This window comes from Podarcis cretensis (assembly GCF_951804945.1).
Source record: "Podarcis cretensis genome assembly, chromosome: 14".
NCBI lineage: Eukaryota > Metazoa > Chordata > Lepidosauria > Squamata > Lacertidae > Podarcis > Podarcis cretensis.
Genome location: NC_137183.1, coordinates 9690135 through 9708491, shown reverse-complemented (window position 1 = coordinate 9708491; position 18357 = coordinate 9690135). Strand labels below are relative to the sequence as shown.

The 18357-nt window shown below is 44.7% G+C and overlaps 1 protein-coding gene across 1 annotated transcript in view; it reads right to left on the bottom strand.

Moving 5' to 3' along the window:
- Positions 1–7724: 7724 nt before the first annotated feature.
- Positions 7725–18357, bottom strand: part of LOXL1 (lysyl oxidase like 1) — a 32004-nt gene continuing 21371 nt past the window's right edge. The window contains exons 3-7 of the mRNA XM_079953300.1: positions 17202–17339; positions 13850–14006; positions 12061–12156; positions 11342–11457; positions 7725–7949 (exon numbers count right to left, since the gene is read on the bottom strand). Coding sequence (XP_079809426.1) covers positions 7943–7949; positions 11342–11457; positions 12061–12156; positions 13850–14006; positions 17202–17339 — 514 coding nt within the window. The 3' untranslated portion in view covers positions 7725–7942. The remainder of the gene's footprint in view (positions 7950–11341; positions 11458–12060; positions 12157–13849; positions 14007–17201; positions 17340–18357) is intronic.

Here is an 18357-nt window from a genome sequence, read left to right as displayed (position 1 = left end):
GCAAGAGCCGCACGCTCTTTAAAGGGGGCTTTTCTGGGAGGTGGGGGAAGGGACAGAGCCACGCGCTAAGCCAGAAGCTAGAATAGCCAGGATCCCACTCGCTGTCCTGGCTTCTTCTGCGTGCAGCCTCTCCCAGGCAAGGGGAGCCTTCATCCCCTGCCTGGGAGAGGCTGCGTGCGGCTAAGGCTCCCCCAAGAGCCGCGCTCCCTTTAAAGAGCGCGCGGAGTGGGGGGAAAAGCCCCCAAGAGCCGCACACATGCTCCACGCAGCTCTTTAAAGGGAGCGCTGACAGAGCCTCCCACCTGCATTCGCTCCATAAGACGCACACACATTTCCCCTTACTTTTTAGGAGGGGGAAAGTGCATCTTATACAGCGAAAAATACGGTACCTCTTTCCCAGCTCTGGAATAAGTCTCTTTCATAGAACCTCAATATATTGTGGCGAGCGCATCATTCCTTCTATTGGCTGCAGGCTTCCGACACCATAACAACTGAAGCACCCCCAAAACATCTTCTTTTGTGGGTGCTTGACAGACTCATTGATGTGGCAATCACGAAGCTTCTCTCCCTGTGACCTTCGAACATGCTGACTTTATTTCAGTTAATTTGCACAAGGGTGTAGGGCCACAAATCCCTCATCGCTGTCCTAAAACATTCAGTTACAGAGGTCTGGCTTTGGAGATTATGCATAAAACCAGAGTTGTGTCCTCTCCTGCTTCTTTCAAGGGGTTAACTCCGAGAGGAATGTGCTGAATCGGCCACTGCATTCTACTCATTCCTGACTGTCTCTGCCCTGACCTGCTTTCCCAGGCCCTGCAGCTTGGGAACTTGGCTGCTCTTTCTTGGGGAGGGCGGGGAGAGGATTACTGTCTAATCTCAGGAGCGCTAGATGAATGGAAAGCATGTAGAATGGCCTGGCGGGCTTCCGAATGTGACATCTACAAAACGTAACTGAAGGTGCCTCCTAGGGAGGAGCAAACCTCTCCATTTCGGTTCTCTCAGATTCTCATCTTTCCAGTCTTCAGATCTTCACATTTCCACACCAGTTTGCTGCTGCTGCTATTATTATTATTATTATTATTATTATTATTATTATTATTATTCCTTGGTTTACAACCATAATCCATTCTGGAGGTCCGTTTGTAAGCCAAAACAGGTTGTAAGCCAAGGCATGCTTTCGCCAATGGGGCCTCCCAAAAAATTTGTTCGTAATAAAAAAAATGGGTTGTAATCCAAAAAAAGGTTGCAAACCAGGACACGCACTTCCGGGTTTGACCTGTTTGTAATCCAAAACGTATGCAAACCAAGACGTATGCAAACCAATTATTATGAAAATTTCAGCGGCATTTCAGTGCAAATTCCTCCCAAGATGCACATTGTTGTATGCGATTTTGCATTTTGGGATGCTGTTTTCACACAGCATCTCCTCTCCTGCCCCTCCCCCACTATTCGTTTAGTCAGTGTTTTAAAATTATGAACATTAGTAAAGGTAAAGGTAAAGGGACTCCTGACCATTAGGTCCAGTTTGTGACTGACTCTGGGGTTGCGGCGCTCATCTCGCTTTATTGGCCGAGGGAACCGGTGTACAGCTTCCGGGTCATGTGGCCAGCATGACTAAGCCGCTTCTGGCGAACCAGAGCAGCACACAGAAACACCGTTTACCTTCCCGCCAGAGCGGCACCTATTTATCTACTTGCACTTTGACGTGCTTTTGAGCTGCTAGGTTGGCAGGAGCAGGGACCGAGCAACGGGAGCTCACCCCGCTGCGGGGATTCAAACCGCCGACCTTCTGATCGCAAATCCTAGGCTTTGTGGTTTAACCCGCGTCCCATGAACATTAGTTCCATCCCCTTAATTGATTCAGGCCAGATCCACGGTGGAGGTGGGGGGTCCCTGGGCTGGCCCAGGGAAGAGTTGATCTGATCAGGGATATAGTCAGGGGGTCGTGCATAGCCCTATTAATCAGTGGCAGCACCATGTTTAAGGACCTACCTCCCCAAAGAGGCTTGTCTGGTCTTGGCACTCACTTTGCTGTCGTATTTTTTTGGTGCCAGAAGTAGACCTTTCTGTTCTCCTGGGCCTTTTGAGCTTTTAAGCTCTGAGCCTGAACTGCAATTTCCAGTGTAATCCTATTAAGGCTTGCTCAAAAGTAAACGTTGCTGTGTTCTGTTGGACTTAACTCCCCTAGTAATCAGGCATAGATTTGCAACCTTAATCAGCTGCTCTTGGGCTGCTGTCCTATGCACACTTACCTGGGAGCAAGTCCAGTTGAAACCAATGGGGCTTACTCTTGAGTATTTATTCTGCTTTTATTCATTTGCTGCATTCCTTACCTGCACTTCATTTATTTATTAATATATTTTTATTAAAGATTTCTCCGTTCGCAAAAATACGTGCATTGTCTCTTTTTTCGAGTTCTGTTTTTTACAGATCACTTTCATTCCTTGCGAGACATTAGTGTTGTGTGCAATATTAGGTTGGGAAGAAAAGAGGGGGAGGTAAAATACCTGGGGGTAAACTTAACATCCAAGAATGTGAACTTATTTAAGGATAATTATGAAAAATGTTGGTCAGATGTTAAAAAGGATTTGGAAATATGGTCAAGGTTGAAACTTTCCTTGTTAGGCCGAATTGCTACTATTAAGATGAATGTATTGCCTAGAATGCTGTTTTTATTCCAGACGTTGCAGATTGTGGACAAGATGGACTGTTTCAAGAAGTGGCAGAAAGACATATCAAAATTTGTCTGGCAGGGCAAAAAGCCCAGAATTAAATTTAAGATTTTAACTGATGCAAAGGATAGAGGGGGATTTGCCCTGCCGGACTTAAGACTTTATTATGAATCAGCAGCTTTCTGCTGGTTGAAACACTGGCTACTTCTTGAGAACACTGACATTTTGGATCTGGAAGGGTACGACAATAGTTTTGGTTGGCATGCATACTTATGGTACGACAAGGTAAAGGTGTATAAAAGCTTTAAAAACCATATTGTAAGGAAAGCATTGTATAACGTCTGGATTAGATACAAAGATTTGTTGGAAAGTAAAACCCCTAGGTGGGTGTCACCAATGGAAGCTAGGGAAGTAAAAAAGCTTAATAAGGATTCTAAATGGCCAAAATATCATGAGATTTTAGAATACGATGGTGAAAGGGTGAAACTTCAGAGTTATGAGAAACTAAAGCCTAAGGTTCGAGATTGGTTGCATTACCATCAGATAAATGAGACGTTTAAACAGGACAGGAAAATAGGATTTCAGAAAGAGAAGTCAAAACTAGAAACAGAATTGTTGGAACCCAATACTAAGAACTTATCAAAAATGTATAACTTGCTGTTAAAATGGAATACACAGGATGAAACGGTGAAATCAGCTATGATTAAATGGGCACAAGATATCGGTCATGATATTATGTTTGCTGACTGGGAACAGTTATGGACCACCGGTATTAAATTTACTGCATGTAATGCCTTAAAAGAAAATATTATGAAAATGATCTACCGGTGGTACATGACCCCAGTCAAGCTTGCAAAAATTTATCATTTGCCTAATAATAAGTGTTGGAAATGTAATGAGACTGAAGGCACTTTCTACCACCTTTGGTGGACCTGCCCAAAGGTTAAAGCTTTCTGGGAAATGATCTATAATGAAATTAAGAAGGTCCTTAAGTGGACTTTTCCTAAGAAACCAGAGGCTTTCCTCTTGGGCATGGTGGGCCAAGTGGTGTCAAGGAAGGATAGGATTTTCTTTATGTATGCCACTACAGCAGCAAGAATTCTACTGGCAAAGTATTGGAAGACGCAAGAACTACCTACTCTGGAAGAATGGCAAACAAAGGTGATTGACTTTATGGGACTGGCCGAGATGACGGGCAGAATCCGGGACCAGGGGAAAGAGACAGTGGAAGAGGACTGGAAGAAATTCAAAATATATCTTAAAAATAATTGCAAAATTGAGGAATGTTAAGATGTCAGGGGGTAAGAAGTAAAGAATTGCAGCAGTAAACAAAAAAACTTAAGAAATTTTTATGAAAGGGAATTAAGACAATGGACCTAAGGGTTGCTAAAGAATTATTAAACAAGGATGCAGGGATGGGGAGGTATGGGGAAGTCAAAGAAAGAAGGGTATGAACTGATGAGCTTGAAGTTATACTGTTCTATACTGTCTTTATTATTTGTTTGGAAAATTAATAAAAATTATTATAAAAAGAAAAGAAAAGAGGGGGGATAGTGATTGGGGTGGGGTGGGGTGGGGTGGTTATGCTTCTATTCTTCTGCTTAGTGTATGTGTGGGGTTTTGTGTCAGCGTCACTTGTATTTGATCTCTTACAGTTCGCTTGTTGTATTTCCCTGGTGGTGGCCTAGGGTGTGGTGGGTTGTCTTTGGTTGGCCACAATGAGATTTGTTTTTGTGTGTGAGTGGGGTGCATGTGTGTGTTTGGATCAGGTTAGCCAGATTGATTCATATGCTGTTGGCAGATTCTTGTTGTTGACCTGTTGGGCTATGTATGTGATAAAGGGGAGCCATACTGGGGTAAAGGAGTCTTCTTCTATTTGTCTCTGTGTCAGTTTATTGGTTAGCTTTTCTAGTAAGGCTGTTTCCCATGCTATTTGATACCATTGGTCCATGCTTACCCCTGACAGGTCTCTCCAGTGTCCGGCTATAAGGCTTCTGGCTCCTGAGAGTAGGTGGGTTATGAGCTCTTTATAATGTGAGTGGGCATTATTATCTTGGAAGATGTTTAGTAGGACCAGTTCTAGGTTGACTTCTAATACTTGCTTGGTTATTTTGCATATTTCTTGTATGACTGATGTCCAGAGGAGTTGGGTTTTTGGACATTCCCACCACATGTGGAGGTATGTGCCTGTGGAGGTGCAGCCTCTCCAGCATTTTGGTGTTGTTCCTGGGTGTATCAGCACTAGTTTCCGTGGTGTTAAGTACCATCTGCAAGTGAGTTTCAGGGTGAGTTATTTTATTTTATCTGAGATGGATTTAAAGGGAGGTTTAGACCACATTCTATTCCATTGGGTGGGGTTAATCTCATAGCCTATGTCATCCTCCCATTGTTTTTTGATTAAGTCGAGGGGGGTTGTGGGATTTTGGAGCAGCATTTTGTGATGCCTGTGTTGGGTATAAGGTTTATAAGCAATGTTGTCAGTGTTATTAACAACATTATTGGTTTGTTGGAGTGGGGATATGGGTATTAGCACACTCTGGCGCCACCATTGTGCTGGTTGTGTGTCAGATTTTAGCCTGTTTGTTGATTTGTTTTATTGAGGTTGGGGGTATTGTTTTAGTTGGTAGGGGTTTCATTCTTTCTTTGTTTTCCTTTTACCTGCTTATTTTGTTTTTTGCCTTTGTGTGCTGAAGGAGGAGACGTTAGTGGGGTGTGTGTCTATTTTTGTATGTGTGGTTCTTTTTGTGCTATGGGTAGAGTCCTTGGAATGGGGGGCTGTGTGTGTGTGTTGTGTGTTTTTGGGGTGGTTGGGGGAGTATGATTTGGTGTTGTCTGGGTTGGTATTGGGGTGGGGATGGGAGTGGGGGATGAGGTGGGGGGAAAATGGTGGTGTTGGCAATATTAATGGCATGAGAGGAGAGGAAAAAGGGAGGGGGGGTCACCAGTCCATCGGTTTGAGGTGATTTCAGGATGCTTCATTCATCTGTGGTTGTTGTTTCAGGGTTGTCAATCTATGGTATGTTGCTTTAGCTGAGGTTGGTTTGCCGTCCTGTGTTGTGTGTTCGGCGGGACAGTTCTGTGAGTGGTCCTTAACTGTACTGCTTTGCGCTGTCGTGTCGTTTCTGCAATTTCTTCTTCCTCTTGACTGCTGTCCAGTCGCTTGCTGTTGTTTTGTCATGGCTGTCAATTGGTGGGTCTGTTGGTTGCCATTCTGGCGGAGAATCGAGTCTGAGGTTCTCCAATAGTTGCAGGGCTTCAGGCATGTTGGTGGCCATGTTCTGTGTTGTGTTGGTGGTTACAATGAGGTGAAAGGAGAAGCCCATCAGTACTTGATTCCTGCTTGTTGAAGATGTTGGATACATGGGCATAGGTTTTTCCTCTGGTTTAGGCTCTCTTGTGATTACCTGCTCTTCATTGCAGTTGTAATTTGAGAGAGGGTTACAGTTAAAACAAATGCATATTCATAGCACAATTATTAAAGAGCAAGGCAGATCACTTACAACCAGTCATAGAAAATAAGCAGACATGGATAGAGCTGCCCTGTTCGTTTCTGACTTTAATGAATTGGATCCAACAAAGTTCTACTCAGACCTGAAATGAATGCATCTAAGTTAGCCATGTCCTTTAATTATACTGGTTCTACTCGGACTGTAAGAAGCCTGTTTTTCCCCCCAACTGTCCATTTATGTTTATACTGTTTTGTTTTTATTGTTTACCAGGTTGCTAACTGTCCTGAAAACCAGCTGGTATGCAAAAACAAAGCCAGCAAACAAACAAATGTGTTTTCTGATGACTTGCAGATGCCTTTTCAGTTGGCTGAAAAAGCTTAAAATTGATTAATCAGTTATTAAAGGTTAGAACCTTAAAGAAACAAACGAACAGCAGGTTGAACAATGCCTGCAATTAGACCACCTTCTGTTGATGCAAGAGATGTCACTTTGGAGTTACAGTATACTGAGATCCTTGCCATCAGCCGGGGTGTTACGATGTGTTACAAATGCATCAGGTTTCCTTCAGACGGTCAATGCTGTTACAAGTCTGGATGAAACCACAGATCCCCTACCAAACCTGGGACCCTATATCTGTGAGGGCAAAGCTTGCCAAACCTGTTCCTTTGTCAAGCGTGGCTGGTTAAGTTCCACGATTCAGCATGAGCAAAGAATTTGCTCTGGGTTCTAGCTGTGACATAAAACCAGAGCCGGAGTTGTGTGTGAGTGAGTTGGAAGGAGGCTGGAAGCTAGAGACACAGAGACATATTTGCTCCATTCTGGGCTTTGGGGCTCCCCTGGAAACTTCATGCAGATGCAAGATCTGTTGGGGTGTTAATGCTCCTATGCTCAGGTTGTATATGCAGCCAAATTTTGGTTGTCAAATGTAATCCATTCTGGAAGCCTGTTCAACTTCCGAAATGTTCAACAATCGAGGCGTGGCTTTGATTGGTTGCAAGAGCTTCCTGCAGTCAAGCGGAAGCTGCGTCAGATGTTTGGCTTCTGAAAAATGTTCGAAAACTGGGTTTTCAGCGTTTGGGAGCCCAAATGTTCCAAAACAGAGCCGTTCGGGAACCGAGGTTTGACTGCATGTGGAAATAAAACCATATATCCTAAAGACACCACATGAAGGAGAGACTCCATTTTATGTGAAGCAAAATGACTGTGCTGTAGAATCCACTGTGAACACTGCTCAGTTGAATCGAGCATTGGAGTGCTTCTTCTCTGCTTGAAAGAGAGCAAAGCTACAGGAGAAGATAAAGGGCCCATTAATTCACTGGGGCCCACACTGCCCGGGTCCAACATTATTGCTACTTATGGTGGCTGCTTGTAGTTTTGCTTGCTTACCATGGCAGGATTGTTCAGTTTTGTTGTTTATTGGACCTATTTACATAATTTTGTAATTTTCATATACCATTTCCCCCTGTTTATCTTATTGCTTTGTTCCCTGCTCTGGGATAGAAGATAATCAACGAAGAGCGGACTATTGTGTCCCATTCACACGTATCACATGCCCCCCTCACTCCAAATGACTGATGACCTTTGCGCAAAACAGACACAGAGATTAAAGACAAAAGTATTTATAAAAGTATTTAAAGTGACAACTCTTTAACTTGTATTCTCAAAATTAAGCAGTCGAATGGTTGTCCTCTCACACAGATGCTGGTGGCAGTCAAGCCGTTTCCTCTGGGTGTGCTACCAGCTTGAGAGATGTTTGGATTTTGCAGGGTCTGGGGGCAGGGGAAGAGTGAGGCCTCTACCATTCTACCACCCTGGTTGGAATCAAGACCTGTAAAAGGAAGAGTGAGGGAGAAAGGTCTAAGGCTACGGACAGCAACTGTACATCAGTTTTGTACTGGCAACTTCCTTGATGTTTGTGGATGCTCATTGTCAGGTGTCAGAGTCAAACCCCCATGATAGGTTGCCAGGAACAGATGATAATAATTAGTAATTAGTAATTAGTAATTGGGACGCAGGTGGCGCTGTGGGTTAAAGCCTCAGCGCCTAGGGCTTGCCGATCAAAAGGTCGACGGTTCGAATCCCTGCGGCGGGGTGCGCTCCCGCTGCTCGGTCCCAGCGCCTGCCAACCTAGCAGTTCGAAAGCACCTCCGGGTGCAAGTAGATAAATAGGGACCGCTTACCAGCGGGAAGGTAAACGGCGTTTCTGTGTGCGGCTCTGGCTCGCCAGAGCAGCGATGTCACGCTGGCCACGTGACCCGGAAGTGTCTCCGGACAGCGCTGGCCCCCGGCCTCTTAAGTGAGATGGGCGCACAACCCCAGAGTCTGTCAAGACTGGCCCGTACGGGCAGGGGTACCTTTACCTTTACCTAATTAGTAATTAGTAATTAGTAATTAATAATTATCTATACCCCGCCCATCTGGCTTACCAATGCAGCCTCTTGGAGTAATGACAGTGCTCCAAGTGAGTCTCCCCCCCCGCTCTCTCTTCCATTATGCATCATCACCACAGCTGCTGAGATGTACCCTCTGCCTCTGAGCTCTCTGCTCTCCTACTTTAAATGCCTGCTGGGTTCTGGGAGAGGTGGGGGTCTGGAATGCTTTCTAAAGAAACTGTGTCCATCAGCTGTCCCCCCCTCTGGTGCTTCTTCTTCCTCCTCTCCCATTATTTCCCAGCTTTCCCCCTCATCTGCCTCTGAGCTGTGACCTGCCTCAAACCCCTGCTGTAATTCTGAACTGTCTTCTTCTTCTCTGGAAGGGTCAGGCTGGGGAGGTGGTCTCCGCCATTCCTCCTCTGCCCAGTCCCTGACACTCACACACTTTTAAACTATATTCCTATGTTATGGAGATTAAGGGGGGTCTTCCATGAGTGGAACGGTGAGTTTTTTTTTATGTTGTGCAACAGAGGAATCCAACACAAAAGTTGTGCTAGCAGGAACCTGCTGCTATTGTGCCACAAAGCTACCAGCAACCTGCATGCGCATCCCCTTGCGCATTAATGTTCCACTGGAGCAAATCATTTGGTCAGTGGGACAAAGTAGACCTCTGAGTGACTTTAACTCAGAACTACATTGCTTACAACCCACTGGGGAGTTGATACAATTGGCAGCAGTTCAGCAGAGGGCGCATGGCTGAAGCAAAAACGGTTGAATACAGTGTCGCGCAGGTGTGTGTGTAAGCCAGTGGATGCTCCCATCTGTGCATGCCTTCGTCACACCTCTCGATTACAGTCTAAGGCAGCCTTTCTCAACCTGTGGGTCCCCAGATGTTGTTGAACTACAACTCCCATCACCCCTAGCTAGCAAGGCCAGAGCTCAGGGATGATGGGAGTTGTAGTCCAACAACATCTGGGGACCCACAGGTTGAGAACCGCTGATCTAAGGCATGGCGTGCCACCCCTCCCAATGCTATGTTGGATTTAAATTCTTAAAGCAGCTTAGCTTCAACAGGAGAAGCCAGTGTTCCAAATGAGCCCAAGAAAGGTCCAGTTTTGAATACTCTGCCAGTTTGAGATGGTCTGCAGCAGGGTTTAGTATGGATCCACTCCCATTCATCTTCCTTCCTTAACATTTAGGGAGCCAGAATCGGCACCCCTGCAAATCCAGGATTGTGGCTGCTCAGGGAACTCTGCTCTGAGCACCACCATATCCCCAGGTCCAATCCCAATCCACCACGGGCGTCTTCCTGCTTTTCCATTCAAAACCCAAGTTGGAGCAAAACACTGGAAATGCACTTTTTATGAGAATTCAAACCTAGGAATGCATTTTTATGAGTTTTTTTAAAATAAAAAAGAGCAGCAACACAACTACATAATTTTAGGGGAAAACACTCCCTTCCTCTTCCTTTCCCCTCTCAGTTCCTTTGTCAAAATCAACAAGCATTGCAGTGCAGTTCTGGGAAGGCTCCTGTTTATACTGGCGGTCCAGCGAATGTGGTTAGGAGCATGAAAAGGCTTTAGAAGCATGAAAAAGCTGACTCTGGTCAGCCTCAGGAACCAAAACATGCAGAAAGGCTGGGCTGGGCTGAAGAGGCCAAAGGAAAGATGGGAGCTGCAGCTAGTGGACATGAGTGAAATGATCGGAGGTGGGGACTTCGATTGCCACTAGCTCCTCTTGTTCTAAGCATCTGCAGGGACATAGTGACTTGGGCCCTATTTGAGCTATACATTCTAAAAAGTATTGTGCCACTTTATGCAGCCATGGCTTCCTCCAGAGAATCCTAGGGACCGTAGTTTGTCAAGAGTGCTGAGACACCTCCCCACTGTTCTCCTCACAGAGCTACAATTCTCAGATTGATTTAACTGTCAGTCCCTCTTCCCAGGGAACTCTGTGAGAGCTGTTCTGACAGTGGAAGAGACCTGCTTTGGGAGGTGCTTAAGAAGAGGCTGGGTGGCCATCTGCCAGGGATGCTGCCATTCAGGGAAGAGGATGCTGTGGACCAGTGGCGTAGCGTGGGTGGGACCACAGGGGCGGTTGCCCTGGGCGCAAAATTCTTAGGGGTGCAAAATGTCAAAAGTAAAGTAAAGTAAAACAGTAATAACAAATTTAAAATAGTGTGTCCTCATCTTCACACAAAAAATCTCCCAATGTTTGCACAGGTAGACTGAGAAGCAGATTTGGGCAGCATCTGGTTGCTACGGCACCTTTCGCATGGGCTTTGGAAAGATGCCTGCTCCCGACCAATCCCCTGTCCTGCTCTCCGCCCTGCTCGATGCCCATGGGATGCTGTGGTTGTCACTCAGATAGGTCGCCACACTTCTGCCCCTTCATTGCAGCCTATTGGTGGGCAGTGCCTTGCCCCAGGCACTGACAACCCACGCTACACCACTGCTGTGGACCTCCAGATGATATTGGACTTTTGTACTGAAGCAGGCGGTTGGGCTAGATGACCTACAAGATCCCCTCTAGTCTCTAAAACAGTGGGTCCCAGTTATCTAAGTACTATCCCCCCTGTTTTTCCAAAGCCAAGTCACGGACTCTCTACTTTTGAAAAATTTGATATCTCTATGGTCGTTTTTGTTATGTGAATGGTGCCACAGACCCCCTGTGTGGGTTACATGGACCCCTAGTTGGGAACCGCTGCTCTAAAATTCTAGGATTGCTCAGTCAGTTGACACTGGACTCCTAATTTCAGGGTCGTGGGTTCAAGTCACGGGCAAAGGATTCCTGCATTGTTGGGGGGTTGGACTAGATTACCCAGCTCTATGATTCTCAGAACTCTTACTGTGAGATTTTGCAGTTTGTAGTGGCGACATAGCGCCCGGTGTAGTGAACGTTGCATCTCACCACATTGTTGGTGAAGTCTGACTCCATCACAATATATTTAGGGTTCACCTGAACCTGCGGCAACAAAGCAGAAAGAACAAGTCAGACTCCAGGATGAAGAACTGGGTGTATTGTATAGCCATCATTCATTTGAATAGTCAAATCCCTTAGAAATGTTATTTTATCTGGCAGCATCTATAAACAGGAAGACCTTCTGATTTTCTTTTTTTTTCTGTCTCTGCCTCTTACATAGCTCTGCTTTATACCCAATTTATAATGTAATAATTGTATCCATTTTATTTGCTCCTGCTCCCCCCCCCTTTTGGCTTTATTATCAAAAGCTCCTCATGCCTATCTTATATTATTTTGTTCTTGGTTTTCTTTTCTTTGTGTGTATTGTCTGTTTTCGTTGCTCAATAAAACTCTAAAAAAGAAACTTAAAAATGTTCAAATTTCCTCCCAATCTGTGAAATTTTCTCTCCTTAAGAATGGAAACTGATAGATGGCAAATCTGGAGATAAGTGTTTTGGCTATGAAACATCCAAAATGCCAGCCAAAAAGCAGAATCGATTCCACGAATATTACTGGCACAGTAGAACACAGAAATTGCTTTTCATTTTATGACCAGTTCAGTTTTGTCCTGACAGATTTAGAAATTCAATGAAGAGGACGACTTACCTTTAGGATATAATTCCCAGGCTGAACATCTGTGATATCAATCCACTGGCAGTCGATGTCAGCATTGTAAGTGTCATAACAACCAGGGCTCAGACCCTAACACAGAAAACACAACTTTAATTTGGCATCAAATACAAAGCCAGAGTGGTACATCCTCTGGTTATCTCCTGCTTGGACTACTGCCATGCGCTCTACGTGGGGCTACCTTTGAAAGTGACTCAGAAACTGCAACTAATCCAGAATGCGGCAGCTAGACTGGTGACAGGGAGTGGCCGCCGGGACCACATAACACCGGTCCTGAAGGACCTTCATTGGCTCCCAGTACATTTCTGAGCACAATTTAAAGTGTTTGTGCTGACTTTTAAAACCCTAGATGGCCTCGGCCCAGTATACCTGAAGGAACATCTCCACCCCCATTGTTTAGCCCGGACACTGAAATCCAGCTCTGAGGGCCTTCTGGCGGTTCCCTCACAGCGAGAAGTGAAGCTACAGGGAACCAGGCAGAGGGCCTTCTCGGTAGTGGCGCCTGCCCTGTGGAACACCCTCCCGTCAGATGTCAAGGAAATAAACAACTATCTGACTTTTAGAAGACATCTGTTTAGGGAAGTTTTTAATGTTTGATATTTTATCACATTATTATTATTATTATTATTATTATTATTATTATTATTATTAAGCCCAAACAGGGATGGGGTCCACCTAGGACCTACCCAGGTTGATCCCTGCTGAAAGCAAGACTGGCATCCATCAATCAACAGATTGACAATGATTGCCAGTCCTGTTTCCTTTGCCTGTGGGGTTTAACTTTGAACTGCACATGCAAAGGAAGTGTTTTGCTCGACGTGTCTCTTGCCTGTGTGGTTTGAAAAACCAGTTTGCAAAGGCAAACACTCTACCTGATGCCATGGTAATGTCAGGCAACAGACAAATGGATGGCATCACTCTTCCATCCCGGTGGCCTTTGGTGGATGGGAATATCAGGAATCAGCCTCCTGGCAGGATCTTGTTCCCCATCCCTGGTCTTCACTTAACTGGCAGTGGCTGGCCAGGTTTTTATTCAGGATTTCCCCCTCAGACCTACCTGAGAAACTGCCAGGAGTTGAACCGTGGACTTTCCAACATGTCTGCTTTAGTCTTAAGCATGAGGCCTTGGCATCGCTACTTGCATGCCTGTGACCAATAGTTCAGTAATATCCAAGGCAACACAATGACCGAATACAATGATACAATATCAATATACACTGCTCCATAGCAATTGTTGTTATTTATACTTTTCCATTCACCATATAGATGAGTTTATGAAGCATTTCTGTATCCTTATGCTGTGCTGAAGAAGAATTCCACGAAACAGTGGGTATATCCGGAATCACTGTTCACAACGTCTGTTTGCAAACTACTTCGGCAGCGTTGAACGCCATAAACAAAGCTTTACAGCCTGTTTTCCCCAGATAAGAATCTGATACATTTCTTCTTTCAGAGACTTGCATAGTCTTCAAAGACTTTCAGAGACTTATAAGACTTATGTTTTATGTTTTATGTTTTCAAGAGAATCCATTAAGAGTGCATCTTTTGTGACTTTCAGAGATTCATAAGTTTTCTGTTTATGTGATTTCATATATTTCATATTATATAAAGAGTGTATATTGATATCGTATCATTGTATTTGGTCATTGTGTTGCCTTGGATATTACTGACTATTGTTTGCAACACAGGGGTTAAATTGTTTCTTGAGCAACAGCTGGCAGAGGACCTGTCCCGAGGCAGAGGACCTCACTCTCCCAGTCCTCACCTGGGTGTGCGATGTGCAGGCATAGCGCTTTAAGTTCCCAAAGTCACAGGTGGTGTCTTCCAGGCAAAAGCTTGCTTTGTGGCCCTCGGCCACTTTCTTGCCCGTGGCCGCATCTAGCAGGTCATAGTGGCTGAATTCATCCATGCTGTGGTAATGCCTGAGGATGGTAGCAGCAGGATACACACACAGATCTGCACAGTGCCGGATTTATGTATAAACTAAACAAGCTATAGCTTAGGGCTCCACTCTCTTGGGGGCCCCCCAAAAAAATTAAAGGAAAACCCCACGGGATGTACATATCCAAAATATAAGATAAAAAACAAATAAAACCTACATACAGCAACAGTGTTTTGTTTTGTGTAGGCTCCTATAATGTAAGTAATGGGCCCTGCCTGCTAGCCTCCTCCCTGAAATATCACTGGTTTGTCAACAAGTTGTTGTTGGCAAAGGACAGCTGGACATATAAAGGGCCCCATTACCTTCAGTAGCTTAGGGCCTCAACAAACCTAAATCCAGCCCTCGATCTGCAGCAGGAGTGCATGGGGTGAGCCTGGCACAGACATAACCTGTTGTTTTTTTTGTTTTTTTGCAAATAGGGATGTACTTTGAGCATCCAGATTCTAAAAATGGTGTCAAAAACCTTTGGCCAACAATTGCCGCTGAACTATAACTTCCATCACCCTCAGGAGGTTGAAGGTTTCCCCACACCTGCTCTAATGCTAGAGATCATTATATGAGCCACCTCTTCATGTTACTGTTCTGCATTAGAAAGGTAAAGGGACCCCTGACCATTAGGTCCAGTTGTGACCAACTCTGGGGTTGTGGCACTCATCTCGCTTTATTGGCCGAGGGAGCCGGCGTACAGCTTCCAGGTCATGTGGCCAGCATGATTAAGCTGCTTCTGGAAAACCAGAGCAATGCACGGAAACGCCGTTTACCTTCCCACCAAAGCGGTACTTATTTATCTACTTGCACTTTGACGTGCTTTCGAACTGCTAGGTTGGCAGGAGCAGGGACCGAGCAACGGGAGCTCACCCCGTCGCAAGGATTTGAACCGCTGACCTTCTGATCGGCAAGCCCTAGGCTCTGTGGTTTAACCCACAGCGCCACCTGCGTCCCAGGTGTTCTACATTACCGAAGCCCTAAGAACAGGCCTGGCATAAGTACCGGCCACTCTCTAATAGGGATGTTAAAGAATCCCAGTGAAAATGGGAAAGGAAGTGGAAATTGCTCCAGTTTACAAGTTTGCTGCTGGTCCAGAACAAAAATCGCCTAAGGGAATGTGATCTGTATTCATTCACGTTGTGTTGTTTTTAAGTCCACAAACAATACAGGCTTCTTTTATTTCCATATTTTGGTGTTCCCTTTACACAGAAATTAATGCATTTTATGTAAATAGTCATGTAAGTTATTTAACTTGGGTAGGTAAAGGTAAAGGTAAAGGTACCCCTGCCCGTACGGGCCAGTCTTGACAGACTCTGGGGTTGTGCGCCCATCTCACTTAAGAGGCCGGGGGCCAGCGCTGTCCGGAGACACTTCCGGGTCACGTGGCCAGCGTGACATCGCTGCTCTGGCGAGCCAGAACCGCACACGGAAACGCCGTTTACCTTCCCGCTGGTAAGCGGTCCCTATTTATCTACTTATCTACTATTTATCTACTTGCACCCGGAGGTGCTTTCGAACTGCTAGGTTGGCAGGCGCTGGGACCGAACGACGGGAGCGCACCCCGCCGCAGGGATTCGAACCACCGACCTTTCGATTGGCAAGCCCTAGGCACTGAGGCTTTTACCCACAGCGCCACCTGCGTTAACTTGGGTACCGTATGTTAAATAGTGGACAGGGAGATGGAAAACAGTTTTTGGCAGAAGCCGAATTGCAGCGAAATGGAAACAGCGTTGATTGTGACGAATGTAGGTAGGGGCAAAATTTGCTGGCTTGTTACATCCCTATTATTGGGCAGCTGTACTGAGCTGTCATGTCTGCAAGCTGTCTTGGGTGGCCACTAATAAATCACCAAAGGGGAAAACCTACATGCTATTTTTTATGTATACATGCAAATTTGGGAACAATGGCTGTAATTTTAATAGAATTGCAATATATTTCTCCCCATAGTGGGAGAAATCCTTTAACTGGAATTGGACCAGACAATTGTTGTTGTTGTTGTTGTTGTTGTTGTTGTTGTTGTTGTTGTTGTTATTATTATTATTATTATTATTATTATTATTATTATTATCCTCATCCTCATTGTTCCATCAATGTACATAGTTTTTCACAAAATTAAAAATGAATGAATAAGTAATAACAATATTCTACCCCAAAGGGCACACAATCTAAAACAACAAATAATCAATGCAGTGAAAATCAAAAGTTTAAAATGTACAATTCACAAGCCGTTACATCAGGGCTAATAAAACTAGCTATTCAGACCCACGGCCTCGGGGGGGGGGGGAATGTTTTCAAGAGAGTTTTAAACACCAGGAAGAACTTTCTGACAGTAAGAACTATTTGACAGTGGAACGGACTCCCTTGGGAGGTTGTGGACTCTCCTTCCTGGGAGGTTTTTAAGCAGAGGTTGGGTGGCCATCGGTCATGGATGCTGTAGCTGAGATTCCTGCATTGGAGGGGGTTGGACTAGATGACCCCACAAGGTCCCTTCCAACTCTAGGATTCTATGATTCGATACAAGGATTTCAAGCATGTGCAAGACAAACAGGATGAGGACATGAGAACACCGAGAGGATTGTGTTCTGTAAAGTAGGACTCATGCCCCTCTGAGGACTGCCTTCTAAAATTTCCCACTCCAGGGCATGGTGGGGAATTTAAAATTGCTGCCTGCAGCTTTTCCCACCAGCCAGATAAGCCTGTGATTTGTAGTCAACCAATGTAGTCCATCAGAAGGTATTTTGTCAAGCCGCTCCTCAAAAAAATCTGAAGATGACTTGGGCTCAGAAGTCGCTTATTGAGTAAAAGAAAAATGCAAATATTATTATTAATAATAATATATTAATAAAATTAGCAAGGAAGGGACCTGGGTCTTAGGGTGGTGGTTTTAGAATGTCGGACTAGGATCTGGAAGTTTGGGGTTCAAATTCCCACTGGGCTCACTTCTGGTGACATTGGGCCTTCCTCAAAGGGTTATTGTGAAGATAAAATAGGAAGTGGGGGTGGGAAGAGATTCATTCGTGCTACCTTGAGCTCCTTGGAGAACCGGTGAGATAAAAGTGTCATGAATAAATGAAAAACTCTTATTAAATCCCATGGAACAATGGGATTATACAGGGAACCCCTGTTTATCGCCCAGCCCTTTCCCAGCCCCATTCAGAGAGTCCCATGAATAGCACCCCCTACTTACTGGTGGCAGCTGTGCCACTCCCAGGTGTGGCGGGCTCGGTTGGGCAGGAAGTCTGCTGTGCCCTGGTTCTTCACTCTTTGCGGGAAACGCAGGAGAACTCGGACGTCATAGTCTGTTGCTTCAGGGGTGTAGGCGGTGCTGGAAGGACGTTAAAGCAGGTGGCAGGAGAAGGTAAGAGGATTTCTGGGAAAGGATCAGTCCTGGGTGTAAATGCAGAAGGACTGCCAGCTTTCGAAGTGCACCCAGTGTTTACTTCCATGCCATAAAATAGCACCCCCAGCTTTGGGGTCCTAATTGGATTTTTTTTTAAAAAAAATGCTTCTGAAAAAATCAGGATTCCCCGCTTCTTGTTCTTCAGTGGACCTCATTGCTATTGGCACTCACCACATAAGTTTGCTGTTAGAAGGACTGATGTATGTACTTCACACCTATTAGCACGGCTTGCTTAGTATTGTACAACCTAGGCTGTGATCCCAGGCATATTTACTTGGGAGTGAGTCGCTTTGGCCTCAGTGATGCTTACTCCCATGTAAGCGCTTGGAATCCTCTATGATTAGAGTTAAAATAATTTGAAATTAGTGTTAATATTGATATCATTTCCTTTTGCATTATAACTTGCATAGTGAATGAAGAGAGAGCTTGATTCACTCACTGTTAAGAACTGGGAAGATTTTGGTATTGTTTCTTCCATCTCATTAAGAGTTGCAATTATAATAATTATTAATAATATTAAGAAGAAGAAGAGGAAGAAGATTCTGCAGTGCAGATTAGGAGATATATTTTGTTGTCTTCTTTTAAAAAATGCATGTTTATCTATATTAAGTTTTTAATTGTTATATCTAGTTGTATGATTTTAAATGTGTGCTTAATTTTATTGGTCGATGACCATAAGGAATAATTGATTCATATAATATTACCTTTCTGGAAAGGAAAGGGTGATAGAGAGGGAATTGAGGAAACGGGGAAAAAACAACACGAAGATGTTTCGAAATTTCTCTGTAACCACAAATGCTGGAGACATGCTGTTGAATAAATTGAACATCCAGATCCCAGGCTGGCTTAGGAACAAAGACAGCTGTTTTATACTAAGTCAGACCCTTGGTCTATCTAACTCAGTATTTTATACACAGATGGGCAGTGGGTCTCCCGGGTTTCA